Here is a 24,777-nt window from a genome sequence, read left to right as displayed (position 1 = left end):
TTCGGTACAAATTAATATTTTTTATGGTTTGAAAAGCAGTTCGCTAAGTCAGCAGGTCTCTCAAAAGAAAAATTAAAAACTTGTAGTGGGACCCATGTGTCATCCCCTCTTCTCTCTCCCCCTTGTGGTGGAGACAACGCCCGTCTTGATCCGGTGGCATCTTGGCGATGAGGAAGGTGATGATAACGGAAGAAGGGGATTCCGTGGTTTTGGCTCGAGCTCGTTACAGAGAAAGCATCTGGCTATCTTCACTGTTGGCTTGCCCGTGCCCGCTTGGGTAGACCAACTACACGACAGCCAAGCAGGCTTTCGGTGACATTCTCGGGTGGCGAAAGGCGAGTGTAGGTGGGGAGCATCGTGCAAGAGGATGGGAGGAAGAGCCATGGCGGCTACGGCGGAGCGTGCTCGGCGCAAGGGCCCCTGGCAAGACGATGATGAGCTCGACGAGGGGACAAAGAGATGTCCCATCGGGCATCACCCCTTTGCGGCCGACGAAAGAGTGATGAGGCGGAAGAAGGGAAATATGATAATCGCGGCATCGTCTCCAGCCACCACCTCACGCACAACACATAGCGGACGCGGCAAAGTCTTCTCTGAGACTTAGCCAGTGGCAGTGGAGGAGGCCCTGAGAACGGGCCACTACCACTCACGCCGTCCCCTCTCCACCATTGGTGTCACTATCGTCGCAACAACCATTGCACCTTCCCCTTTCAGTCTCTTTTGCTCCACCACCTCGTCAATCTTGAGCTTGTCCTCTGGCCCACTGCCTCGCCGAGTCTAGTGAGGATTATGCGGTTTGTGGAGCACATCACCATTGTCCATTTAGGTTGCGGTCGTGGGGAATAACCGCCACAACTGGGACCGAGCTCGAGCGTCGTGTTTGCTCACTGGATTTTGCTCCATGCCAGGTCTTGCTATGGTCGTGGGTGATGCACAACACCATGCCCCTCACGATGTTGTGCAACTTCACCTCGCCCGCGGTGCTGCCAAACAATAGCAAGTTGGCCTCCTTGAGCTCATTGACGATGGCGAGCCCCGTGCACACGGCCTCGTCCATCAGCAGCGACTCGCAGACCAACCCGAGGCCAATGGCATGTTCATCGGGCCACAGGGACATGGCGAGGACGCCGGCCATGCCACAGGTGGCCATGACCCCGGTGTCGCGACCATCAAGGCATGCCAGGGCCTCCTCGAGGTATCCCTCCATACCATGCAAGGTTCAGCCGCTCGGCAGCGTCTAGAACATAGTGAGTCAACTGCGGTCAACCTACCACATCAACAGAAACCACTTCCTAAACCATCGAAGAAGTCGATTTACACCGTTTTTGAAGATGGGAGACGGTATATACCCGGTTTTGTGGTTGATGGAGACGATTCAAATCATGAGCACGACGGGAGGGAGTCAAGATAGACTTACCAGGTCATTACCTCCAGCCCATAGTTGATTCCGCTCTGAGTTTTGTAAGCCGGAATATCTTCTGGGCCGGCTTGGCTCGTCACATTACTCCGGCCCACTGTTGATTCCGTTCTGAAAAGGGGCGTACTTTGTTAGTGCTGCCTGCGCCTGATTCTGACGATGTTACCGAAAGCTAGTACAGCATATCCCTCAAGTAAAATGGCTATTGCTAGATCAATAAAAGCACGTAGTGCTATGTGTTTCTACACCTCCAAAGCCGAATAAAATCGGCTGTCGCACCGCCGCAAGTATATTGTACTGCCTGCATAAGGTGAGATAGCGTGATCCCGAGGCTTTCTTTGAATCTTCCTTTCCCTCCGGAGATAACCAAACAAGGCATAAAGCTCAAAGCCGGGACCAAAAGCAAACAGCGAAACGAAGGGGTAGGGCATCACGTCAAGCAGCTCCGCTCCCGCCGCCCACCGCCCGCGCAGAGAAAGAGAAACCCTTCAAAACCTCGGCTCCTCGTTCTCCCAAACCCAACTCACCATTCCACCCTCGCTTCGTCTCGGCGCCACCCCAGGAGAAGGAAAGGAAAGGAGGAGGCTTTGCAATGGGCAACTGCTTCACCAAGACGTACGAGATACCCATCACGTCGGGCACGATGCGGCGGCCGGCGTCGACCGCGGAGCGCAGCAAGGCGCGTGGCGGCGATGAGCCGGGGACGTGGCGGCGGCCGAGCTTCCCGAGGCACGGGGCCCCGCCGCACCGGCCGCCGACGGGCTCGTCTTCGGCGGCGGGGGCGCTGTCCCGGAGGGCGTCCGGCGGCGGCGGGGAGATGGGCCCCGTGCTGCAGAGGCCGATGGTGAGCGTGCGGTCGCTGTACCAGCTGGACCGGAAGCTGGGGAGCGGGCAGTTCGGGACGACGTACCTGTGCACGGAGCGCGCGACGGGGAACCGGTACGCGTGCAAGTCGGTGTCGAAGCGGAAGCTGGTGCGGCGCACCGACGTGGACGACGTGCGCCGGGAGATCACCATCCTGCAGCACCTCAGCGGGCAGCCCAACATCGCGGAGTTCAGGGGCGCGTACGAGGACAACGACCACGTGCACCTCGTCATGGAGTTCTGCTCCGGCGGCGAGCTGTTCGACCGCATCACGGCCAAGGGGAGCTACTCCGAGCGGCAGGCCGCCGCCGTGTGCCGGGACATCCTCACCGTCGTGCACGTCTGCCACTTCATGGGGGTCATACACCGCGACCTCAAGCCGGAGAACTTCCTGCTCGCCAGCGCCGACGACGACGCGCCGCTCAAGGCCATCGACTTTGGACTCTCCGTCTTCATCGAAGAAGGTCAGGGGCGCGCGATCACACATAAGCTACACAACCTCTTTCTCTCTTTTTTCCCCCTTTATCAACACCATGAGTTAATTTGGCTGTTAGAAATGCACGGGTCTAAAGAGTAGAAACGTACAATATCAAAGCAGATGCAGTAATGCATCGATCATGCATGTTGAAAGATCTTGCGAGAGATAATGCACGTACCTTAGCTCGCCATAACAAGATATGTACAAGCTAAGGTAAAATTTCCCCAACAACAAAACAACAAATGCAGGTAAAGTGTACAAGGACATTGTCGGAAGTGCTTACTATGTGGCGCCAGAAGTGTTACAACGAAATTATGGGAAAGAAGCCGACATCTGGAGCGCTGGGGTGATATTGTATATCCTTCTATGCGGGACACCCCCATTCTGGGCAGGTAAATATCCATAGTACATATTTACTCTTTGGCTAAATTTGCTACATTTTATCAAGTATATCGTGGAGATAATTGTCAAATTTGCATATCTGAGCAGAGACAGAGAAAGGCATATTCGATGCTATACTGGTCAACCAAGTTGATTTCAGTACCAGCCCGTGGCCTTCGATATCTGAAAGTGCAAAGGATCTTATCAGACAAATGTTACATAGAGATCCCCAGAAGAGGATTACTGCATCGCAGGCCTTAGGTAGCACACCTGAATTGTGTTTCGCTATTCTAATCTGCGGTTATGAATGTAAAATTTATCTGCAATTGTATATATACATATAGTGTAGCCAACTCTTTAAATGGATGTCTCCATGCTGCAGAACATCGATGGCTCAAAGAAGGCGGTGCATCTGACAGACCTATCGATAGCGCAGTCCTATCAAGAATGAAGCAATTCAAGGCAATGAACAAGTTAAAGCAATTAGCTCTTAAGGTGAGAATCCTCCTTAACAGGGATAATTACTATGCTTTGGCTAAAATCAAATTGACACGCTGCCTCCTTTCATCTCAAGGTAATTGCAGAGAACCTATCACCAGAGGAAATCAAGGGCTTGAAACAGATGTTCAATAACATGGATACAGACAGAAGTGGCACAATCACGGTTGAAGAACTGAAGGTTGGTCTGACAAAGCTAGGATCAAGGATTAGTGAAGCCGAGGTTCAGAAGCTTATGGAAGCAGTAAGATCATTTGCTTTTGCTACACTCTTCGCTGCAGGTTTAGTTTACAAAAGGATTTTACTAGTGATACTGTGGTACAGGTTGACGTAGATAAGAGTGGCAGCATTGATTACTCGGAGTTCCTCACAGCTATGATAAATAAGCATAAACTGGAAAAGGAGGAGGATTTACTTCGTGCATTTCAACATTTTGACAAAGATAACAGCGGGTAAAATACATTTTGTTAACCAATGCACACCCTTTGTCTTGTTCAGCACCATGAATAAAGAGCTCTAAATTGACCAACACTGGAACTTGTTCTGCGCAACAATCATGTTCATTGTATAACGATGTCTAACACATGCTTTCCTTGCATCATATTTTTCTTGCTATAAACTCGTTTGTTAAAAAATCAGTATATATTAACAAGAGACCATGAAAAACAACTCCAGGTACATAACAAGAGATGAACTGGAACAAGCCATGGCAGAGTACGGAATGGGTGATGAAGCAAACATTAAACAAGTACTGGATGAAGTTGACAAAGACAAGGTAAAGCATACCTAAAGTATTTTATTTTCACTAATTAGGGCCATTCCCATGGATTTAATTATTTCCTCTATCGAATTCACAGGACGGGAGAATTGACTATGAAGAGTTTGTGGAAATGATGAGGAAAGGAATACAAACCTGAGGAAACTCTCTGGTCTCTTTGTGAACAAATTTGTATAGACATGTTCGAGTATATGCTGCAAGCAGATCAAACGCAAAAAAGTTAACCCCAAAAGCAGTTGCTTTGGCTGTTGTGGTTTGAGCTAGTATGTGTATTTGTTGATAACCAGTATGCAAATAAAAACATATATAGAATCCAGAAATTTACCTATCGCAACTCTAGAAGACTGGATATACCTTCTTTTCTACTTTTTTAATTATTGCTAACTTAATTTAGTTGAAGCGTCAATGACTAAGGTCTGTCAGGTCAATATGCACAACAGTAAAAGAAATATAAATCTCGTGGTCATACTAAAAGCTGGCTTGACCTTTTTTTTTTATGTACGAAAAAAATGGTTTGACCTATAAGGGGAAAAAGAGAAGTGAGAACTGGCTTGACCTTTTTTCTGAATGAGTTGTAGAGGATAAATCTCTTGGTCATACTGAAAAGCTCCCAGTTATGTGATTAGAGAAAGAACTCCGAGAAAGGAATCTGAGTCTTTAATTCGTTGGCTCTTCTATTGAGATTCCGTGCTGTCTCTATATGAGGCTCATCTTCTTCAACTGCAATTATTTTCGCAAAGTCGCCATCACCAAAATAGTCCACCACCCTATTAGCAGCTTCGAGTCCAGTCACATATGCTTTTTCCTACATAAAAGTTCTAAATTCATGAATAAATTTGTAATGACTCCAAAGCATTGTGTGACATATTACTCGGTCACCTTTGAAAAGGACCCATGTCGGTTCACTATCCAATCACCAGCAATAAACAAATTTGGTAAGGTAGTTGATCCTCGCACTGTGTACTTGTAAGAACCTGCATGTAATGTATTTTTTATGGCATACACAGTAGGTATTTCGAAGAAACAAGAAAGACAGTGTAAGGTAAATTAGAGCGTTATTTTATAAATACTAAAGATGCTAGTGTACAACTGTGCACTGAAAGAGATCACGAGTGTATGTTCTGATTATGGAACCCTATCACATAATCATTTTACAACCAATGCTCGATTATTTTTATCAAGCATGATGCAGTTTAACGAGCTAGCACGGGTGTAAGTCTTGTCATCACGGGTTGTTCCCACGAAGAAAGAGCACCAAGAGCAATGTTCCTGTAGGCACTTGTACTGCAATAAGGTTAAAGTTTGAGTTTACCTGGAAGGAAGTGCATTGTAGATTTAGGACATCTTCTGACCAATTGTTGGATCACGGTAGCCTCCTCAAAATCCTGTATGCATTTGATAAGGTGTGATGAAGCCTCAGAAACGATCTGCTCATCATTCAGTGGCAGCAAATGGCTAGCATTGTACTGCAACAAGAGATTGATAACAGTAAGATACCTCCTGGAAGGAAGTGCTTTAATTTGTTATGGGGTAGTTGATTTAAAGTTGAAACATACAAATTCAGCCTCCACAATTGTTGTTGATTTGTCAGCATAATCATCATATATTGAAGTAAGGTCAAAGAATGTCCACCCAGATGGATCATCAAAACCAGAACAAACATTGGCAACCTTTGGAATTGTGATCTGGCATTACATATCACCAAAAACAAAATATGTGAGAACAATGTGTATTACTTCTTGGCAAATGAAGTATATTTTGTGACTTGCGATTACCTTCTTATCAAACCATAACTTTATAGAGACCACATCAATCATGGACAGATGAAGAAGATTAACAAATTCTTGCCGAGACTGTAGAAACGGACTAGAAGAAATTCAGTAGTCAGAGAAGCAGTCAAATATATGAAAGTAAGACATGTTTCAAGTGAAGAAAAGTGCTGTTCCTCAAGCAGTACGTATTTCTATAGCAATCTTAGCTTCCAAGTTACTGAGAGTAATTAGTGGTGAAACAGGCCCAAGATTCTTGCAATGACTACCTCTGTAACTTGTATATACCTGTTCTTGATGATATATTGTAGCGAAGAGAGTCCATTAGCCAAGACAAATGCATCTGCCTCATGTACCTCCTCTCCACAGACAATTCCAGAGATACATGCAGTGTCCTTATTTATGGCCAAACTTGTTGGCACTCTGTTTCCATAGAATTTTAAGCCTTGCAGTTCCAGTGATTTCAACCAAGGAGAGAAAATTATGTCTTCCACTTCCCCACGGCACAACAAAAAATCAGAGTTTTCCTGTAAAGTTGGGAATTTATGAGAAATCATTGGAAAGAGCTTTGTTGATCAACGTAAATTTGAATGAAGATAAGAAGAAAGAAAAGGGGTAAAAGGTAAGAGCAAGACAGAACAGAGAACCTGATGAGAGAGCATATAATAATACAACATCCCCAGTGTTGCAGCTGCACTGCATTGCTCACCTGGAGCAAACAGGGCAGCCTGAATTGCTGGCTGAAAAATTTCCTTGTAGAGTTTTTGAGAGCAACCGAACATCTTAAACAGATCTCTTGCACTCACTGCAGGAAATATGACAACAAGACATGAGGAAGAAATGATCTACTATAACTATAGCTAACAACTCTTATAAATTGTGCAATATGTACTAAATTTCCTCACTTGCATCATATTTCATCCAAGCAGTGTCTGTGTTGTCGAAGTCAATGACTAGATCAAAGCAACAAATAAGTGGTTAGAACTGAGGCCATTAGCATTTAAAGACAGAACCTGGACAGATGGACGCGCATACCTGCAGCCATGACAGGAATCGATGTCAACCTATCAATTAAAGGAAGACTTGGGAACTGTAACAAAGAAAATTCAGGATAGTATGAGAATATGGGTTGGTTGGGACTGGAGAGATAGGTAGCAGCGAACACATCCAGACGGAAGAAATCATACTTCTGGATATGTTAACATTCCAAAGGGAGCTGGTAATCGGGGCTGGTCATGAAAAATGGGAAATTCCACCTGCAAGTGGTCAGAACAATGCAATGCTATCAGAGTTAAAGGAAGAATAACGTCCCTCAGATCATTGAAATTCAGAGCAAAGTTCGGCGTGAAACAACATGATACATGGGGATGGATTGTTACAACATGGCATGTTATCTTCTCATTTTGCGCATGTTATCCAAATAGTTATGAGGAATTTTGAAAGAAAAGAAAACCAACAAAATAAACCTACCACAAAAATATAAGGCTAAATTCAATATGCACATGGTAGAAGGAATAATAAAATTATTCCTTCTGTAATTCAGATTTTACAATCTTATCAGAAAGCTACAAAAAATAGACATTGATCCATCCCAAACTAAAATATACAGAGAAAAATACTAATTTGTTTTGTAATTAAACTAGGTGATCCATGCACATCACAATTTTGAGGGCATTAAAGCTGGAGAAAAAACGAATTCGCAAGTAAAACATAGAGAGAGAGGTACTGCAAGCCCTTGTGAAGAGTAGTATGCAGCTTTAGTCCACCCTGTGAAAGGCGAGATCCCGAGCTCATCCACCAACGAGAAAATGTTACGGTATGGGTACCAAAATCCTATGTGCAACGCCACGATTCAAGGATTACTGAATCAGAACTGACACACCAAGTTTTAACAGTTGTAAACTGAAAGCTGAAGAGAATTTTACCTCTGAGACCAACCTCCTCGGTTGGGCCGCTCTCGGCCCCCAGAAGCGTGACCTCGTATCCCTGATCAATGGAAAGTACAGCGATGAGGAACAAAACCCACCAAAACTTCTCTGCTCCACGTACTGGCAGATGCGTATTTTTCACTGCTGTTTCAAAATAGACAGCGAAGCAAACAAATTTTGGGAGAAAATTCCGCCGCCGCGAGTGCGCCCACACGAGCGGATAATGCGAACGAGCGCGGTGCCCGCTACGAATCGAGAACGCGAATGCAGCAGGAGCAATCCGGCGCCACGGAGCAGCGAGAGCAGACCTGTTTGACGAGGTGATGCGCGGCGGCGAGGCCCGCCCAGCCGGCCCCGGCGACGGCGACCTTCTTCCGCTGCGTGACGACGGGCTCCGGGGAGGCGTCCGCGCGGACCGATCTCCCTCGACGACGGCGGCAGCGGAGAGAGGGCGGAGGGAACCGGCCGCCGGCGACGGGCGCGGTGGCGATAGGCGCACACCAGCACATTCCTTCGGCGGGAAGATTCGGGAATCGAGGAGTGGAGGAGCTCCTGGGAGCGAGCGAACGAGTGGCCTGGTTAATCCCCCGCGATGTGTTCGTCTGTGTGCCCCACGGAAAGTGAACATATATTTCCGTTTATGCATATATTTGTAACAGATAATTCGACTTTCCAACGACAATTTGGTATGCAAGGCAATTAGTAATCGGTAATACTAAATTGTGGCATATAGATAATCAACATAATTATTTCAGATAGATTTGTATAATTAATATTCTAGTTTTATATATAATGTGTAAATCGCATGGGATTCATATGTTAACGACCACATCATTTGAAATTTCTCTCCATAATTTTTTTAAGACAATGAAATATAATTTTTGTCCATAATTGTTATCCTAGAATAAGTTAAATCATATATCACCCTGTAGCAACATTTTTACTCGAAGAAAATATTAAGTTATGCAGTGAACAACCCGATTAACAAATACTCTGTAGCAATGTTCTCTAATATATTTGTTCTTTTTCCCACAATATAAAAATATAGCATTATTCTCTAATCTATTTGTACTCCATGTTCTTTCATAAGTTGACTTGAACAATGGTTCAATGGGTTACGGTTTATATAATCGTTCCACATCATATCAATATAATGTACATGTAGCTGATATAACGATTTATCCGTAATAATAGTAAAAAATTAATGATTTAGTGTTATGGATGGTATTATATGCAGTGATATACTGTATGTAATCTATTAGATCATCTGTTAATTAACCCATTGCATTATTTTCTTCTTTTTCTTTTTCTTTTTCTTTCTTAACTTCACATCATTAAAAATCCGGCTAGACATCACACAATTATTCATTCCCCTACTCGTGTCCATGTTTTCAGATTATTTACAAGATTTCCCCTGATTTTTTCTTGCTTATAGCTAATCATTTCTTGACGGTGTTCTTAATTCTTCAATAATCAGCCGTTGGCAACAACAGAAACTATAGAGCAGTCAACTCTACGCCACGCTGAGGTGAACTGAGGGGTTGTTTGGTTGAGTGACTAAGGTTACCACGCCTAAGGTTAGGCGTTTGCCGATATTATGGCATGCCTAACTTTGTGGCAAAATAGAGGTGTTTGGTTGATAAACACAAGTGTGGCAAATTTGTTAAGGGTATTGTTTGGATGACTACCACATAACATACCACAAGTTTGGCAAAAGTATGTGGTAGCTGTTTGGTTGGTGTCAAAATTGAATATGGTTACCTCCAATCAATTAGATGGTGAGAATACCATCCCAAGATGTGTGTGTAAAAATATTATTGTTGCATGTTCTATTCATCAGGTGTCTTTTAAATTAAAACTATTAATTTTAAAAACCAGATTATGATATAGATATATTCTAGTTAAACACACTCATTTTTTAATAATAGATATTCCCTTGACCAATAAGACCAAAAGCATAATGAAAAAAATCAAAATATTACAGGTGGATAACAGTACTCAGACACTACACAAATGTACATAGCAAACCACATAAATTAAAATATCATGGGTGAAGAGCAATACTCAGTCACTGGAGAAATTTTCATAACACACAGCATAAGGTCCATCCTTTTGCATCACTGTTGTATAGTGATAATTGTTCTAATAACCAAAAGTAGCTACTAGCTTGAACCTGACATATTCACATCATTTCATTATAAGCTAATTAGTTTGCCCATATCTAGTCTAATCCTTTCCCAAAAGTAACTACTTGTTTGGAGCTAAGATATTTCATAAGGTTCCAATATAATTGATTAGTACATCTATTGCAACTTAGCAAAAGGTCAGCAACATACTCGAATGCTGGCAGCTAGATCCATTTATCCTACACACCATCTCGGTCGCATATGAACTGGTACACCCAAGTCTCCAAAGTTGTGTCACAAGAAGCAGCAAGAAATCCTCGCACCCCCTCATTCTCCTGGCGTCCCAAATAATTTCCAACAGCAACCTTATCTTTAGGACCAATGGGTAATGCATCTATCCTCTTCCACATTGTAGCATAAGGGTCAAGTTGTGGCATTGGGGGGTGGAGGAGGACTGGCAAGCTGGGTCACCAAACGGTCCATTGTATTGCCAATTTTCTCGGTGGCATATGTGAAACGACTCTTATGCTTTGGCTGCCTTTTACTTGGGGACTTTACACCTCTTGGTCTCTTTTTACTAACTCCAGATGTTCCAGGAGAGCAATTATCAGGACCAGTAGGCGATGGTAATGTGTCAGAGTCTTCTTCAGCAATGTCAATAGGATGTGCATAGGTAGACACATCATTCAATCCTTCATGGTCACTACTACCAGATTTGTTATCAATGTCGCAGCATGTTTACTGGTCTATGGCAAGAGAGCCATTCGTATTACTGCATGAGAAAAGCTCTTGCATCTCATGAAAGTACTTGATTGGCTTAGCAAGCAAACGCCTATCCCTATCCTGCATGTTGGTACAACAATATAATTTAGTAAAAAAATGGAGCCAATATAACTCCAAACATAGCTAAATTTAAATTTGAAAATAAGAATTATGATGTAATGTGATTGCTAACTTATATAGGTACAAAAGCATTGCAAAGTGTGATAAATTTGTAGAGTTTTTTTTACTACATATTAGTACAGATTCATGACTAGTCAAAACTATCCATTTCTCCAGGAGCAATCAAAACTTGCTAACAACAAATCTTACAGAACTAGTGGCAATAATGAGATGACTTCAGATGAAGGATACTTACTCTGAGCTTAGCTTTTTCAGACTCTGATATAGTCAATTTGCATTTACTAGCATCAAAACCATTGCCACTATTGTTTAAAGCCCTCTCAACTATCTGCCAGTTCTCTTTGTAGTGCCTGTAGTGATGGGTTACTTGGGTAGATGTTACACCCATAGCAAACTCTCTATTTAAGGCATCAGCACATTTCAGATGGTGCTGAGTTTTCCATATGAAGCCTGCATGTTGTTCTTTCTTGTACTCAATGTACCAATCAAACATGAACTTAGTTTGGTCATCATCCCAGCTGATGGATCTCTCACGGGTAGAACCTTCACCCTCCACCTTCCCCTTCCCCTTCCCCTTCCCCATTTTTTTCCTGAGCTATGATAAATTGGTAATAGATTGATATAATCAGTAAGATAGAATATATAGCATGGATAGACAACAATTATAGTTATATTAATAGATATTTCCTACATCAATTCCACAAAATGACACAGAGTACTGGACTGAAACTTCTTACATGCCAAGCATCAGGGAAACACACATACTAAATAATACTTTACAAAGATAATAATATAACCACAACTACATGCTAGCATCAATGTTCTCATTTTCTATATCTTGATTAGTTGCTGACATTGATTGACCAACTTTATCTTGCCACATAGCTTGTGCTATCTGATCTCGTTTGAGCACCCAAGCCGCATTCTCTTCCCGTATGTCACGATATACCCTATTGCTTCTTGGCAAGACCCTATACCAGGAATCATCGTCATAGACATATTCATCATCTCCATTTTCTAGTATCCAATTGTGAAGTGCACAACAAGCAACCACAGTCTTCACTTGTGTTTTCAAAGGGAGATTTGGTTGACTCTTGAAGATATTAAATCTATTTTTCAAGGTACCAAATGCTCGTTCAACTGTTGTCCTACAGGAGGAATGACGATGGTTGTAAAGTTCTTTATAATCTTCAGGTTCTCTAGCACCTTTGTATTCTTTAAGATAATAACGAACACCACGGTATGGGGGTAGAATACCGGGTCTTGCTGCATATCCAGCATCAGCTAAGAAAAATTTTCCTATAACACAAACATGTGTTTTATAGTTAGTGGCAAATTAAAGTTATGGTCGATGTACTCACATGATCTAATTAAATTCCTACCTTCCGGTATTTTTAGGCCACTTGGACGGCTTAGAGCATCTTGGAGCACATGTGAATCATGGGCTGATCCCTCCCATCCAGCAAGGATATAAGTGAATCGCAAGTCGAAATCAACAGCCGCAAGGACATTTTGAGTGGGAATAGTCTTTCTACCCCTAAATCTGTTCTGCATATGTGCAGGGCCAGTTGCTGGTACATGAGTACCATCCAAGGCTCCTATGCATCCCTAAGAAAAGAAAAACGAATGTCCCATTAGTCTAGCATGCAAATCGATTAAACGATAAGCATTCTAGTGAAAATAACTTTATGTTGTGTACCTCAAAATATGGGTGAAATCTTCCTGGGCTACTTGTGATCTTTGGATGGGTTTCAGTGCTTCTAATGTATATCAGTTCTTTAGAAATTGAAACAAGTGAATCCAGAACAGCATTGAAGTACCTACTGACCGTCTCACCTGATCGGTAAAACTCAAAACCAACTAATCTATTGGACCATTTATGTCCCACTATATGCATGAACATTGCAATCTGTTCTTCTACTGTTACATGCAGGGTGTCTACTAAAAGCCCACGTGATCTGAAATGGCCACAAAGCTTATGAAAAATGGCCTTTTGCATGCGTAGCTCAGAAACACAATTGGCCTCAGTACCATTAAACAAACGTTTTAACCGTGCATCTCGCTCGACATCTCTAAGAGCCATGGGAGAATATGTCACACCTTCTCGTAGCCTTTTTCTCACGTTAAGCAAATAAGAGTAACTAGCTATGCATAGGCCAATAGCAGAAAGCAACCTTCTCCTCCATATATAGTACTGGTAGTAGTAGTTGAAGTAGTATTGTAAATACATTTGCTTCCTTTGGTCCATCTAAGTAATTAAAAGTGTGTAATTAATAAATATTTAGAACAAAACATTACTGATGCACAATAATTAGATAGAATAACCGACATATTTTCCTTATGACAATTTGCAGTAAATATTTCAATCTCATAATGGGAATACTTTTTTTTCAGGGACATAATGGGACTACTTGCATAACACATCTAGCAAAAAAGAATATATATACCAGCTAACATGATTTTGCAACCATTGAGTATAAGCATCTAGGACAAAACAGAAAATGTCTATCTTTTTTTTTTCAGAAGTCAAAATAAAGTTCAAGTATCCAAACACCAAATCCCTAAAAAAAACAAATAGGGCTATGTGCAGTGTGCTTATCGTGATGAAACTTGCTGGCTCATTGGCTTCGATGGCGGACGCTGGCGAGGAATCACGGCCAGATCTTTGCTCTAGCCACACTAGTTACTCGTCTTCACTAGCCTACTCCATGACTCAAGCCCTAATGAAAGGAACAAATTAATTAGAATCTGGATTTGAAGGAAAGGAAGGAACATATGGATCTAAATAAGATGAAGGGGATGGAGATGATTTAGGAAAAAAACAGATTGCCCCATGGCTTGAGCACTCATCAGTGAAGCAGATTACTTGTGTGATTTGAAGAAAAAGAAGAGGATCTGAAAGGGATGGAGCAGAAGATGAAAAAAGCTAACGGAAGAAAGAGGGGAATAGTTGCCTGTTGCTTGGAGCTGCACGGGAGAATGAATTGGAGAGAGAAAAGGGGCACAACAGAGGATAATAAACATGGTAGCCTCGGAGATACCGAGCTTCGCGCGTTTTTTTCCAGATTGTTCGTGCCAAAACGTCAGATGTTTCGTGCTATTCATGAAGGTGAGCGTAGCGCGCGCTCTCTCCGCACGCAACAGTCGTGCCGCAAGCGTGGCGAACGATTTGCTCGCCGCGTCTTTGGCCAAAAAACCAATGGCAAAGCAACTGAGTTGTGGCAGACTTTTTGTGGCAGCCAAAAATCTGGTCTCTAAACAAACGGTAGGCTAAACAGGTGTGGCATGCCTAATATGTGGCTTGGCAGGTTGAGGCAACCATCCAAACAGCCCCTGAACACCCTCATCGAGGGATCACCGAGTGACAATGGCGACCATTCTTCTTCTTCTTCTTGGGTTGCTTGTCGGCCTCCCCCTCCACCGCGCCCATGGCGTCACCGGCTCCGCGGCCCCGACGCCGCCGCCTCTGCCGGTCCTCCCCGTCCCCTCCTACGCGCAGCTCCAGTGGCAGCTCTCCGAGATGGCCCTCTTCCTCCACTTCGGCCCCAACACCTTCACGGATTCCGAGTGGGGCTCCGGCCGCGCCGACCCGGCCGTGTTCGCGCCCTCCGCGCTCGACGCGGGCCAGTGGGCGCGCGCGGCGGCGGCGGGAGGGTTCGGGCGCGTCGTGCTCACGGCCAAGCACCACGACGGCTTCTGCCTCTGGCCCTCGGCCCTGACGAACTACTCGGTGGCCGCCTCGCCGTGGAAGGGCGGCGCCGGCGACGTCGTCGGCGAGCTCGCCGCCGCCGCGCGCGCCGAAGGTATCGGGCTGGGGCTGTACCTCTCGCCGTGGGACCGGCACGAGCCGGTGTACGGCGACACCGTCGCGTACAACGAGCACTACTTGGGCCAGATGACGGAATTGCTCACCAGGTATGTCAGCGATTGCGTTCGAATTGCGAGATTATTGTTGTATTCGTCAATGGGGATCTTGCAGGTCGACTACTGAATTTTGGGTTCAGGCTGAGGAGAGCTTCGATCCAGATGTGGCTGTGCGCTTGTGGGAACATAAACTAACATTGCATTTCTGCATGATCCTTTTCAGAAATTGGTGATCAAAAGTAGTTATGTTTATTAGTGGGTTTTTTTATTTGGGAGTAGTCAGTGCTTAATTTGTGTTGTTTAATCAAAGTCGCTACACTTTTTTCATGAGTCACTACCCTTATTCCAATTATCTATGATGATGGAATGTTTAATCACTACGCAATTATCTATGAAATGGAATGTTTAATCCCTACGCATTTATTGTTTTGCTTTGGACTTCGAGTAACTACATACACTCGATTTGATTACTGTACACGATTTCTCCTGTGTAAAGATTCTGACTATACAAGTGCAGGTATGGAGATGTGGAGGAAGTTTGGCTTGATGGTGCAAAGGGAGAGGGCAAGGACATGGATTACATGTTTGATGCCTGGTTTGCACTTATCCATCAGCTCCAGCAAAGGGTTGTCATCTTCTCAGATGCTGGACCAGATACAAGATGGGTAGGAGATGAGGCAGGGGTCGCAGGTTATACTTGCTGGTCTCCTTTCAATAAGAGCACGGTGACGATTGGGCACATCATTCCTGAGTAAGTAACAGTATTATTGAGCTGGGAAAAAAACAGAGTGCTGTTTACTTCTATTAAGATCCTAATCAATCATATCCCTAGTCCCCTGGATAAAAATGCTAGAATTGGAATTAAGTAACTCTAATAGGTCTGCAGAGTACCTAACTTCTTAAAAGGCTTTTCTAGTTATCTAAATTGTTCTCCCAAATCACATCAATGGAAATTTCAATTATGTAATGCAAATATTTTTTGGGAACAAGACAACTTTTTACTTGTGGGAAGATAAAATTGTATCATGCATAGGACCAAAACTCCAAGCATTCCTTCCAACTGTCTGCCGTGATAAGTTTTAAGTTTAAGCAATTACTGATGTCCTTGCAAAAGTACCTAATGATGACCTCTCAAAAGAGTAACTAATTGTAACACTCAAACAATGTGGTTTTCTTCTCTTTGAAGTTAAGGAAGATTACTCATGACAACAGGCTGTTGAAATTATTTGATTAGAGTGCTACTATCCAGCATTATTTTAGTGTGCATGCGTGACAGCGACAGCATGAGTAAGAGACTACTATTGCAAAGCCTGTAAAAATTAATTTCTTGTGTAGCCTCATCAATAAGGAAAATTTACAGTGCAATCAATAGTTTCAGTGGTATGTGGTTTAGACTTTAGATGTTACATTCCCTTAGAGAATGGAATTAGCCACAAGAATGTCCACGGAGTTCAATGAATCCTTGTGCAGTACAGAAATTAGAATGGTGCCCTTGGCTCATTAACTAATTATAGCAGTGATGGACTTACATTTTTCTAGTATGAGATATATTTTGTGCTTCATCTTTATTTTGGAATTTACATCTCATATGAAAATTCTACAGCCTGGACTATTTTGAATTTGATAAACTTTTGATGAGGTAGAGATTTGCTTGTTATTGACAAGCATCCTACATTTCAGAATTCAACAGTCTATTTACTAAGATGCTAACTTCATTATCAGATATTCACGCTGTGGTGATCCTTTTGGGCAAGACTGGGTTCCTGCAGAATGTGATGTTTCTATCAGGCCTGGTTGGTTTTGGCATGCCTCAGAGAAACCAAAAAATGCTACAACTCTGCTTGACATATACTACAAATCAGTTGGTAGAAACTGCCTACTCATATTGAATGTCCCCCCAAATTCATCTGGCTTAATTTCTACTGAAGATATGCAAGTCCTTCAGGAATTTACTGAGATTCGGCAGACAATTTTCTCTCAGAATTTTGCTGCAAATGCCACTGTCACAGCAAGCACCGTGCGCGGTGGCCTTGGCAATCAGCAGTTTGCACCCTCCAATGTTCTTCAGGAAAGCATATACTCTTACTGGGCTCCAGAGGAAGGGCAGAGCTCCTGGGAAATGCTCTTTGATCTCGGACAATCTGCTTCATTCAATGTGATCCAGCTTCAGGAGCCTATCCAGATGGGACAACGTGTAATCAAGTTCCGTGTGGAAATCTTGGTGGATGAATTGTGGCAAACAATTGTTGAAGGCACAACAATTGGTTACAAGAGGCTGTTTCAATTTCCAGTTGTCGAAGGTCAATTTCTGAAGCTATCTATTGACAGTGCAAGAGCAGATCCACTTATCTCATTCTTCGGTGTTTTCATGGATTCATTTTCAGTCACATATAGCTTAGAGAATCATGAGAAACCATCGGTTGTTAATAGTAGTGAAGTAATAATGTTGAGGACAGACCATTCTTTTGGCAACAAGAGTATTGCCACAATGTAGTATTGTAGTGGGGTAGTACAGTTATGTAAAGTGGTATTACTTCATGAGCATATTGAAGAAATCGATTCAGAATGTAAGAATACATGCATGTTGATTTGTTGTTGTAATTCTTCATCAACTGGATTCAAGAAGCCAAGGGCATTCAACAATGAACCATGTGTATTAGTGTATATATGTTATCACTTACCAGTCAGTTTTGATTGTTGAAGAATCCTCAACTAAAAGGTAAAAACTCTACTTTCTGCAAATCATGCATATTTTTATACTTGGCCATTCTGAGGAAATCACTGAATGGTGCTGCAAGAAACTTCTGTAGTACTTCCAATCCAGAAGTGATAGCATTATATACATGCGGCAAGAATAGTTTAGTTGAAGCAAACATTCCTATTAATTATATCATGGATTTGGGAATCACTTTTGCACCCCAATCCCAATGCACATACTCCCTCTGGTTCTATATTAATTGATGTTTTGGACAAGGTTGAGGTTAAACTTTTATAACTTTGACCATCAATAACTTTAAAAATATTTAATTTAAAGAAACTAGAAAAACATATATAGATTTGTCTTTCAAAACACTATAATAAAAGTAAACATGTATTTATTTATTGTATATATTATAATAGAAAAATAAGGTCAAAGGTATATCTTGTAGAGTGTGTCATTGTCCAATGCGTCAATTAAAATAAAACCGGAGAGAGTAGAGTAATGTTAAGTGAAGTTTGGCTTAGATTTTTAGTGGCATTTAAAACAAAATGAAGTCACTATTAGGACATAACCAATTGAGTATTAATTGTACATAATCAATTGAGTATTAATTATTATATAAACTTGAAAATGTATTTGTTTGTTTTTTAAAAAAAAAACTTATATATAAAAAATATTTAAAAAAACAAATCATTTAGCGGTTTAAGAAACATGCTCAAGGTTATCGGGGTAAACAAGCGAGTAGCATCATCCAAACTTACTTTCAAGCTCAGCGGGTGAAAAGCATTCATTATGTCATCCCAATAGTTTGAAGAAATTATTTTAAGGTTTATCTGGGATCAAAGCCTGTCCATCTGACAAGGCTTCATGATGTACAGCGTGGAATTACGTATTCTATCTCAGAAGACGGAAACCAGTACAGCGAAACGGACCCTGGAGCCCCCGACCGTCTTCCACCTCCCGCTAGGTCCCGCACAGCCGCGCCGCGCACCCGACCAGATGGCTCCGACTCGCACCGTTCCCATCCCCATCTAAACCCCCACCAGATTTATCGAGCAGGCGCGCCGGCTTTGCCTCCGCCGCCGCCGTCGCCGCCGGCGACCATGTCTGACCAACCACCTCCCTACACCCCTCTCCCCCTCCTCTCCTCCTTTCCCCCGAACCCCTACCCCGACCAAACCCCCGATCCCGCGTCCACCCCCACCCTTGTCCTCCCCAACCCTGCCTTCCCCAACAAGCGCAAGCGCACCGGCTTCCACCGCAAGCTCCCCTCCGGCTCCCCCGCCGCGCCCGTCGCCGTCGCTGCGTCTCCTTCCGCCCAGCCGCCGCCCCGCGCCTACGCCGCCGACGACATCATCGTGATCAACCGGGAGCCGACAGCGGAGGCGGTCACCGCGCTCACCGCGGGCTTCCCGGCGGACTCCCTCACCGACGAGGAGATCGAGGCGGGCGTGGTCTCCGACGTGGGCGGCATCGAGCAGGTGAACTACATCCTCATCCGCAACCACCTCCTCACCAGGTGGCGCGAGACCTTCAACTCGTGGCTCGCCAAGGAGTCCTTCGCGACGCTCATCCCGCCACACTGCGACCACCTCCTCAACGCCGCCTACTCCTTCCTCGTCTCCCATGGCCACATCAACTTCGGCGTGGCGCCCGCCATCAAGGAGCGCATCCCCAAGGAGCCCACGAGGCACAACACCGTCATCGTTGTCGGCGCCGGCCTTGCTGGGCTCGCCGCGGCACGGCAGCTGGTGGCGTTCGGATTTAAAGTGGTGGTGTTGGAGGGCCGCAAGCGGTGCGGTGGCCGTGTGTACACCAAGAAGATGGAAGGAGGTGGACGCTCAGCTGCTGGTGACCTTGGCGGCAGTGTGCTTACCGGCACATTCGGGAACCCGCTGGGCATTGTGGCGAAACAGCTCGGCTTGCCGATGCACAAGATCAGGGACAAGTGCCCACTTTACAGGCCTGATGGGTCACCAGTTGATCCAGAGGTAGACAAGAAAGTGGAGGGTACATTTAACAAGCTTCTTGATAAGTCTAGTCTTCTACGGGCATCAATGGGGGATGTGGCGATGGATGTCTCGCTTGGCGCTGCACTTGAGACGTTACGGCAGACGGATGGCGATCTCTCTACTGACCAGGAGATGAACTTGTTCAATTGGCACTTAGCAAATCTGGAGTATGCTAATGCAGGGTTGCTGTCAAAGCTGAGCCTTGCATTCTGGGACCAGGACGATCCGTATGACATGGGCGGGGATCACTGTTTCTTGCCTGGTGGCAATGGTAGGCTTGTGCAGGCCCTGGCAGAGAATGTGCCGATTGTTTACGAGAGGACAGTGCACACTATACGTTATGGAGGGGACGGGGTTCAGGTGGTTGTCAATGGTGGGCAGGTGTATGAAGGCGACATGGCGCTGTGCACTGTTCCACTTGGGGTTCTGAAAAATGGTGGCGTCAAGTTTGTACCTGAGCTGCCACAGAGAAAACTTGATAGTATTAAAAGACTAGGCTTTGGGTTGTTGAACAAGGTTGCAATGTTGTTTCCTCATGTTTTCTGGAGCACTGACCTTGATACCTTTGGACACCTGACTGAAGACCCAAGTCATCGTGGAGAGTTCTTTCTGTTCTATAGTTATGCAACAGTGGCCGGTGGTCCATTGCTGATGGCACTGGTTGCTGGTGAAGCTGCCCACAACTTTGAAACCACACCCCCTACTGATGCTGTCAGTTCTGTTCTCAAGATACTGAGAGGTAAGACCTTTATCTCCTATCATCAGTTTTTTTAAATACGCTACCATCAGAATTTTTTACTACCTTATGTAAATGGTCATCTAGCGATGTAAAATCTATCATCGTATTTTAGATCACTATATGACTATATGCATAAGGTGGTAATTCAATATGCCTCACCCAAGTGACTCTTTGCAAGTTGCAACAGACTCTTTGTTCCATTAACCTCATACCTCTGCAATTGCACTGAAATATATGTAGACATGTATGTAGTATGTTGTTACAATAGGTTCGACTGCTTAAAACCTTGGTTTTTTGTCTAAAAGGTGAATGTTGTGTATCTCAGGTATCTATGAACCTCAAGGTATTGAGGTCCCAGATCCTCTGCAGAGTGTTTGTACTAGATGGGGCACAGACTCCTTCAGTCTAGGTTCGTATTCTCATGTTGCTGTTGGAGCATCTGGAGATGACTATGACATACTAGCTGAAAGTGTTGGAGATGGGCGGTTGTTTTTCGCTGGAGAGGCCACCACGAGACGTTATCCAGCAACAATGCATGGTGCTTTCATCAGTGGTCTGCGGGAGGCTGCAAATATCACTCTCCATGCCAATGCCCGAGCAGCAAAGAGCAAAGTTGAAAAAGGTCCATCAACAAATACACAGGCCTGTGCTGCTCTACTCATGGACTTGTTTAGGCAACCAGATTTGGAATTTGGCAGCTTCTCTGTCATTTTTGGTGGACAAGCTTCTGATCCAAAGTCCCCAGCCATTCTGAAGGTGGAACTAGGTGGCCCTAGAAAGAAAGGTGCAACTGAAGGGGGAAAGGCGGACCAGCACCACTCAAATAAATTGTTGTTTCAGCAACTCCAATCACATTTCAACCAGCAACAACAACTTTATGTCTACGCATTACTATCACGACAGCAGGCTATGGAGCTAAGAGAGGTTAGAGGAGGTGATGAAATGAGGCTGCATTACCTCTGTGAAAAGCTTGGTGTGAAATTAGTTGGCAGGAAAGGTCTTGGTCCGGGGGCTGATGCTGTGATTGCATCCATTAAGGCAGAGCGGAACAGCAGTAGAACTAAAACTAGGCCCTCAAAATTAAAAATTGGAATCCCTAAATCTAAATCTTGAGTTCCTGAATTAGCTGCATTATGATCTAGAGTTACTGATACTTTGATTTAGAAGCTTGACCGCATGATTTTTCTTTATCCTGTCAATCGTGTTTCTACCTGGTAATCATGCTGTTTGTTCGCATGAAGCTTCTGCTGAGCGCTGGCTTTGTCCCAGAACATTCTGATATCACATTTTTGGTGATTGTTAGATGATACAATGGTACTAGTTAGATTTTTGAGATTTCCCAGATTTATATGGCACCTGCATCTGAAGGGTATGCGAAGGTAGCAAAACCTGCTTGTATCGGCAGTCAAACTATTTACTTATTACTGAAGAATCTTATAGTGAAGATTACCGGATTCACAAATTGTAGTAGGAGTAGTTAAGCTGATGTAAATGATTTGGTGATTGAATGAAACATATTTGCACCTTCGTTTCAAAAAAAAAGAAAGAAAAGTGAGGTGTTTGTCTAATTGTCTTCTATTCTTAGCTCCGGGCAGGAGTATAAGCGATGGAACTCAGCTCAGGTACTCACAGATGCGTTGCTGTTGACATAATAAGTGGCCAGTCCATTTCCACGACACATGATTAGCAGAAATCTGCAGCAGCACCATCGTACAAACTGGACGATACTAAAAATGTTTGCATCGTAATGTCGACGGTATTCTTTCTCAGTTTTGACATAAGCATGAGAGAAAAACCGGTACACCAATTCTGATATATAATGGTGTATGTCACTAAAGATGACCATGATCAACATTACAAACACCAACATAAACTTTGAATTGGCTCAGAGGTTGACAACAAAGCACGAAAGTAGGATAAAAGAGAGAGAAAATATTGTGCATGAGACCAACAGCCCGGCAAATCCCTATCAAGAATGCAACCATAACCGGTCATGCAGCCTCTCTTCTCCTGTACCAAGCATCTCATCGACCTTCTCTCCATCCCGGTAGAAATGGAAGGTTGGGGTGTATCGGATGTTTTGTGTTGTTTCTGGGCATTCGTCAATATCAGCATAAATGAAGGTAAGATTCTTGAATTCATTGCTGAACCTGCAGAAGGGTGGAAGAATCTGACTGCAAACACGGCACCTGCATAAACGGAGGGAATGAGTAATTCACAGAGTTAAAGAGATACAGTATCCTATATGTTGTTAACCAATACAGGATTGCTAGGAAAAAAATCCTGGGCTAAACAAATTTGACTTTACACATGTTAATATACAGAAAATGATGACCGATTTTCTATAGCTGTTAGGTGGTCATATTGAGGTCAAACCAATGCATAACATAAATCTAGTCAGTCCTAACTCCTTAGGCAGCTAAATGTCCAATAGTCCATCAGGATAATCAATATTACAGGTTTAAATACTCATACTTGTGCATACATACTCAAATGACAACCGCTAACTCCTAACAGCTGCTGATTACTCAATTGAACTCAAATAGTCACATCAGCAAATATGAATACTAGTATGAAGTTACCAAATAATCCAGAGATTGATGAACCGTTATTTGCACTTCGTAATATATAATCTTCACATCGCTGGATCGTAAACTATGAAGTGACACATGGCGAGAGAGAGGTTACATACCATGAGGCACCATAGTTGATAACAGCCTGCAAAAGAAGAATCCAAAAATTTCAATCAAAATAAATTCCTGGACTTCAACAAATGTTCATCCATACTATAATCACATCAGCATAGTGCATTTACTCATGTTTTTCATTATCATTTGCACCGAAAGCAATCGACCCGGATGATTCAATACGACAGTATGAACACCATACTTCATTGCTCGTTCTGGGGTTATAAGTAACGTAGCCAGCCAAAATTTCTAGAATAGGCTGCGGGCAGGAGGGCTTTGTTTGTGCAGTAGCTAAATTTAATGTGAAAATCACTTAACAAAAAGAAAAACACAAATTATCCCAATTCAGTATTGTGCCTACCAATTGTACCCAAGGACAAAAACGTTGGCAGCCTCTAAACCTGTTCAAGCTGACCAGCATCGGATAATACATGTTGTTCCATGCGTGCTCTTAAAGGAAGGAAACAGAGAGGTGTCGCCGGCGGATGCAGGGGGAGGAGCAGCCATACTTACGGGTGATTTGGACGATTTGAGGGAGTCCAGCATCTGCTTCAGCTGCTGGTCGCTGCCGGCGCTCCGTAGATTGCCGTGTGAGCTGCCCGGGAGCGACAGCCCAGTGCCCTCCAGGCCTGTCTTCTTGGCCTCCCCCTCTTCCATCCTTCCAGCTTTGCTCCCGCTGTTTGGTGTCAGGATAACCAAATCCTTGTTCTTACGCCTCAAAACAAACACATAAAAGAAACAAAAAATTCCTCCAAATCTAGGAGACGGCGAGCTCGAGGGGAACCTTGGAAGGCGGAGGCGGAGAGCGCGCACACCGAGAGAGTAGGACGGGAAGAAGGGAGGGGACGACGGCGAGCGGCGCCGTGGAGGTGGCGCACCGCGCACGACGGCTACGAGGCCACGAGGGGATCAGGGGGCGGCGTGCGGCGGTTGGTTGGACTAGTGAAGTGTTCGGGACATCGGCGGCGAGCCGCCGTCCTCCTCGACCGACGCGGCCCCATCAGCCTGGACATCCGATCTGATCCAGCCCAATAAGCCCATCATGTGATTTGTTGGCAACTAGGCCCAGAAAGCCCAAGAGCTCCTCGCTACGCATCGCAAGTCCGCAACACAAAACATACACACACACGCAAGCGCACGCGGCTAGGCACGTCACTAGCAGAGCAGGAAGCCCTCCTACGTCCTACCAGTAGTGTTTTTATTTATTTTTTTTGCGGGGGCAGTAGCCCCTCCATCCTTCCGCCTGTTTGATTAGAGAGAGTTTTTAAGAAGGAATTGGAAGTTTAAAGGAATAGGGCTATTAACTACTTTGTTTGGTTGGGATACATGGGAATTTTAGTGGGATGGGGATGGGGAATTGAGGGAGGTACTCTCTCCTTTTCAATACCTACGTAGGGGTGCTAATTGGGAGAGAATTCCTCGTTTATTTTGTCTACACGAATCTTAGCCATCCATTTTCATTAATGACCTAATCTTCAACTGAACTCTATCAATTTCCACCACCTCACCAAACAAGATACTGGGATTAAAAATCAAATTTCCATCTTAATCTCACCATCAATTCTCTCGTGTAAACTCCTAATCCTCTTCCCTCACGTTGCCAAATAAATATAAGGGATTTTGATTGGATGT

The 24,777-nt window shown here is 44.0% G+C and overlaps 4 protein-coding genes across 5 annotated transcripts; 2 read left to right on the top strand and 2 right to left on the bottom strand.

The window, feature by feature from the left end:
* The first annotated feature begins 1,788 nt into the window (after window positions 1-1,788).
* Window positions 1,789-4,631, top strand: LOC127770162 (calcium-dependent protein kinase 12). The gene is made up of 8 exons (XM_052295830.1): window positions 1,789-2,745; window positions 3,008-3,151; window positions 3,249-3,401; window positions 3,523-3,635; window positions 3,715-3,882; window positions 3,963-4,090; window positions 4,314-4,413; window positions 4,496-4,631. The coding sequence occupies exons 1-8, from the start codon at window positions 2,010-2,012 to the stop codon at window positions 4,553-4,555; spliced, it is 1,602 nt and encodes a 533-aa protein (XP_052151790.1). The 5' UTR covers window positions 1,789-2,009; the 3' UTR covers window positions 4,556-4,631.
* On the bottom strand, window positions 3,234-8,712 carry LOC127770163 (uncharacterized). 2 transcript variants are annotated; one of them, XM_052295831.1, is made up of 15 exons: window positions 8,422-8,712; window positions 8,111-8,171; window positions 7,912-8,018; window positions 7,373-7,441; window positions 7,221-7,275; window positions 7,091-7,138; window positions 6,833-6,990; window positions 6,474-6,712; window positions 6,192-6,282; window positions 5,973-6,101; window positions 5,729-5,882; window positions 5,296-5,390; window positions 4,973-5,221; window positions 4,552-4,610; window positions 3,234-3,323 (listed from the first exon to the last, which is right to left on the bottom strand). In XM_052295831.1, exons 1-13 carry the CDS (start codon window positions 8,620-8,622, stop codon window positions 5,039-5,041), a joined length of 1,590 nt encoding a protein of 529 aa, XP_052151791.1. In that variant the 5' UTR covers window positions 8,623-8,712; the 3' UTR covers window positions 3,234-3,323; window positions 4,552-4,610; window positions 4,973-5,038. The 2 variants fall into 2 exon arrangements, with proteins under 2 accessions (XP_052151791.1, XP_052151792.1); XM_052295832.1 differs by lacking the exon at window positions 3,234-3,323 and having other exon boundaries at window positions 4,315-4,610.
* A 5,768-nt stretch (window positions 8,713-14,480) lies between these two features.
* On the top strand, window positions 14,481-22,095 carry LOC127770328 (lysine-specific histone demethylase 1 homolog 3-like). Its single transcript, XM_052295995.1, has 5 exons — window positions 14,481-15,057; window positions 15,524-15,757; window positions 16,729-17,496; window positions 19,227-20,458; window positions 20,784-22,095. Exons 1-5 carry the CDS (start codon window positions 14,510-14,512, stop codon window positions 21,569-21,571), a joined length of 3,570 nt encoding a protein of 1,189 aa, XP_052151955.1. The 5' UTR covers window positions 14,481-14,509; the 3' UTR covers window positions 21,572-22,095.
* A 147-nt stretch (window positions 22,096-22,242) lies between these two features.
* LOC127770327 (thioredoxin-like 3-3) lies at window positions 22,243-24,115 on the bottom strand. Its single transcript, XM_052295994.1, has 4 exons — window positions 23,930-24,115; window positions 23,659-23,821; window positions 23,151-23,176; window positions 22,243-22,647 (listed from the first exon to the last, which is right to left on the bottom strand). Exons 2-4 carry the CDS (start codon window positions 23,800-23,802, stop codon window positions 22,428-22,430), a joined length of 390 nt encoding a protein of 129 aa, XP_052151954.1. The 5' UTR covers window positions 23,803-23,821; window positions 23,930-24,115; the 3' UTR covers window positions 22,243-22,427.
* Window positions 24,116-24,777: the final 662 nt, after the last annotated feature.

Source organism: Oryza glaberrima, chromosome 4, assembly GCF_000147395.1.
Source record: "Oryza glaberrima chromosome 4, OglaRS2, whole genome shotgun sequence".
NCBI classification, from domain to species: Eukaryota; Viridiplantae; Streptophyta; class Magnoliopsida; order Poales; family Poaceae; genus Oryza; species Oryza glaberrima.
Note: the sequence above shows the minus strand (reverse complement) of the source record. Positions and strands in the feature narration are given on the sequence as shown.

What these genes read in the sequence shown, in the direction of transcription:
- LOC127770327 (XM_052295994.1), bottom strand. Translation starts at nt 23,802, where the DNA reads ATGGAAGAGGGGGAGGCCAAGAAGACAGGCCTGGAGGGCACTGGGCTG. An exon ending in TCAAATCGTCCAAATCACCC is followed by an intron (nt 23,177 to 23,658) that starts GTAAGTATGGCT and finishes CTTCTTTTGCAG; the next exon opens with GCTGTTATCAACTATGGTGC. An exon ending in ATCAACTATGGTGCCTCATG is followed by an intron (nt 22,648 to 23,150) that starts GTATGTAACCTC and finishes CCGTTTATGCAG; the next exon opens with GTGCCGTGTTTGCAGTCAGA.
- LOC127770162 (XM_052295830.1), top strand. Translation starts at nt 2,010, where the DNA reads ATGGGCAACTGCTTCACCAAGACGTACGAGATACCCATCACGTCGGGC. An exon ending in TTTGACAAAGATAACAGCGG is followed by an intron (nt 4,091 to 4,313) that starts GTAAAATACATT and finishes AAACAACTCCAG; the next exon opens with GTACATAACAAGAGATGAAC. An exon ending in ATGAAGTTGACAAAGACAAG is followed by an intron (nt 4,414 to 4,495) that starts GTAAAGCATACC and finishes TCGAATTCACAG; the next exon opens with GACGGGAGAATTGACTATGA.
- LOC127770163 (XM_052295831.1), bottom strand. Translation starts at nt 8,622, where the DNA reads ATGTGCTGGTGTGCGCCTATCGCCACCGCGCCCGTCGCCGGCGGCCGG. An exon ending in GATTCCTGTCATGGCTGCAG is followed by an intron (nt 7,139 to 7,220) that starts GTATGCGCGTCC and finishes GCTTTGATCTAG; the next exon opens with TCATTGACTTCGACAACACA. An exon ending in ATTATATGCTCTCTCATCAG is followed by an intron (nt 6,713 to 6,832) that starts GTTCTCTGTTCT and finishes CCAACTTTACAG; the next exon opens with GAAAACTCTGATTTTTTGTT.
- LOC127770328 (XM_052295995.1), top strand. Translation starts at nt 14,510, where the DNA reads ATGGCGACCATTCTTCTTCTTCTTCTTGGGTTGCTTGTCGGCCTCCCC. An exon ending in ATGACGGAATTGCTCACCAG is followed by an intron (nt 15,058 to 15,523) that starts GTATGTCAGCGA and finishes ATACAAGTGCAG; the next exon opens with GTATGGAGATGTGGAGGAAG. An exon ending in TGTTCTCAAGATACTGAGAG is followed by an intron (nt 20,459 to 20,783) that starts GTAAGACCTTTA and finishes TGTGTATCTCAG; the next exon opens with GTATCTATGAACCTCAAGGT.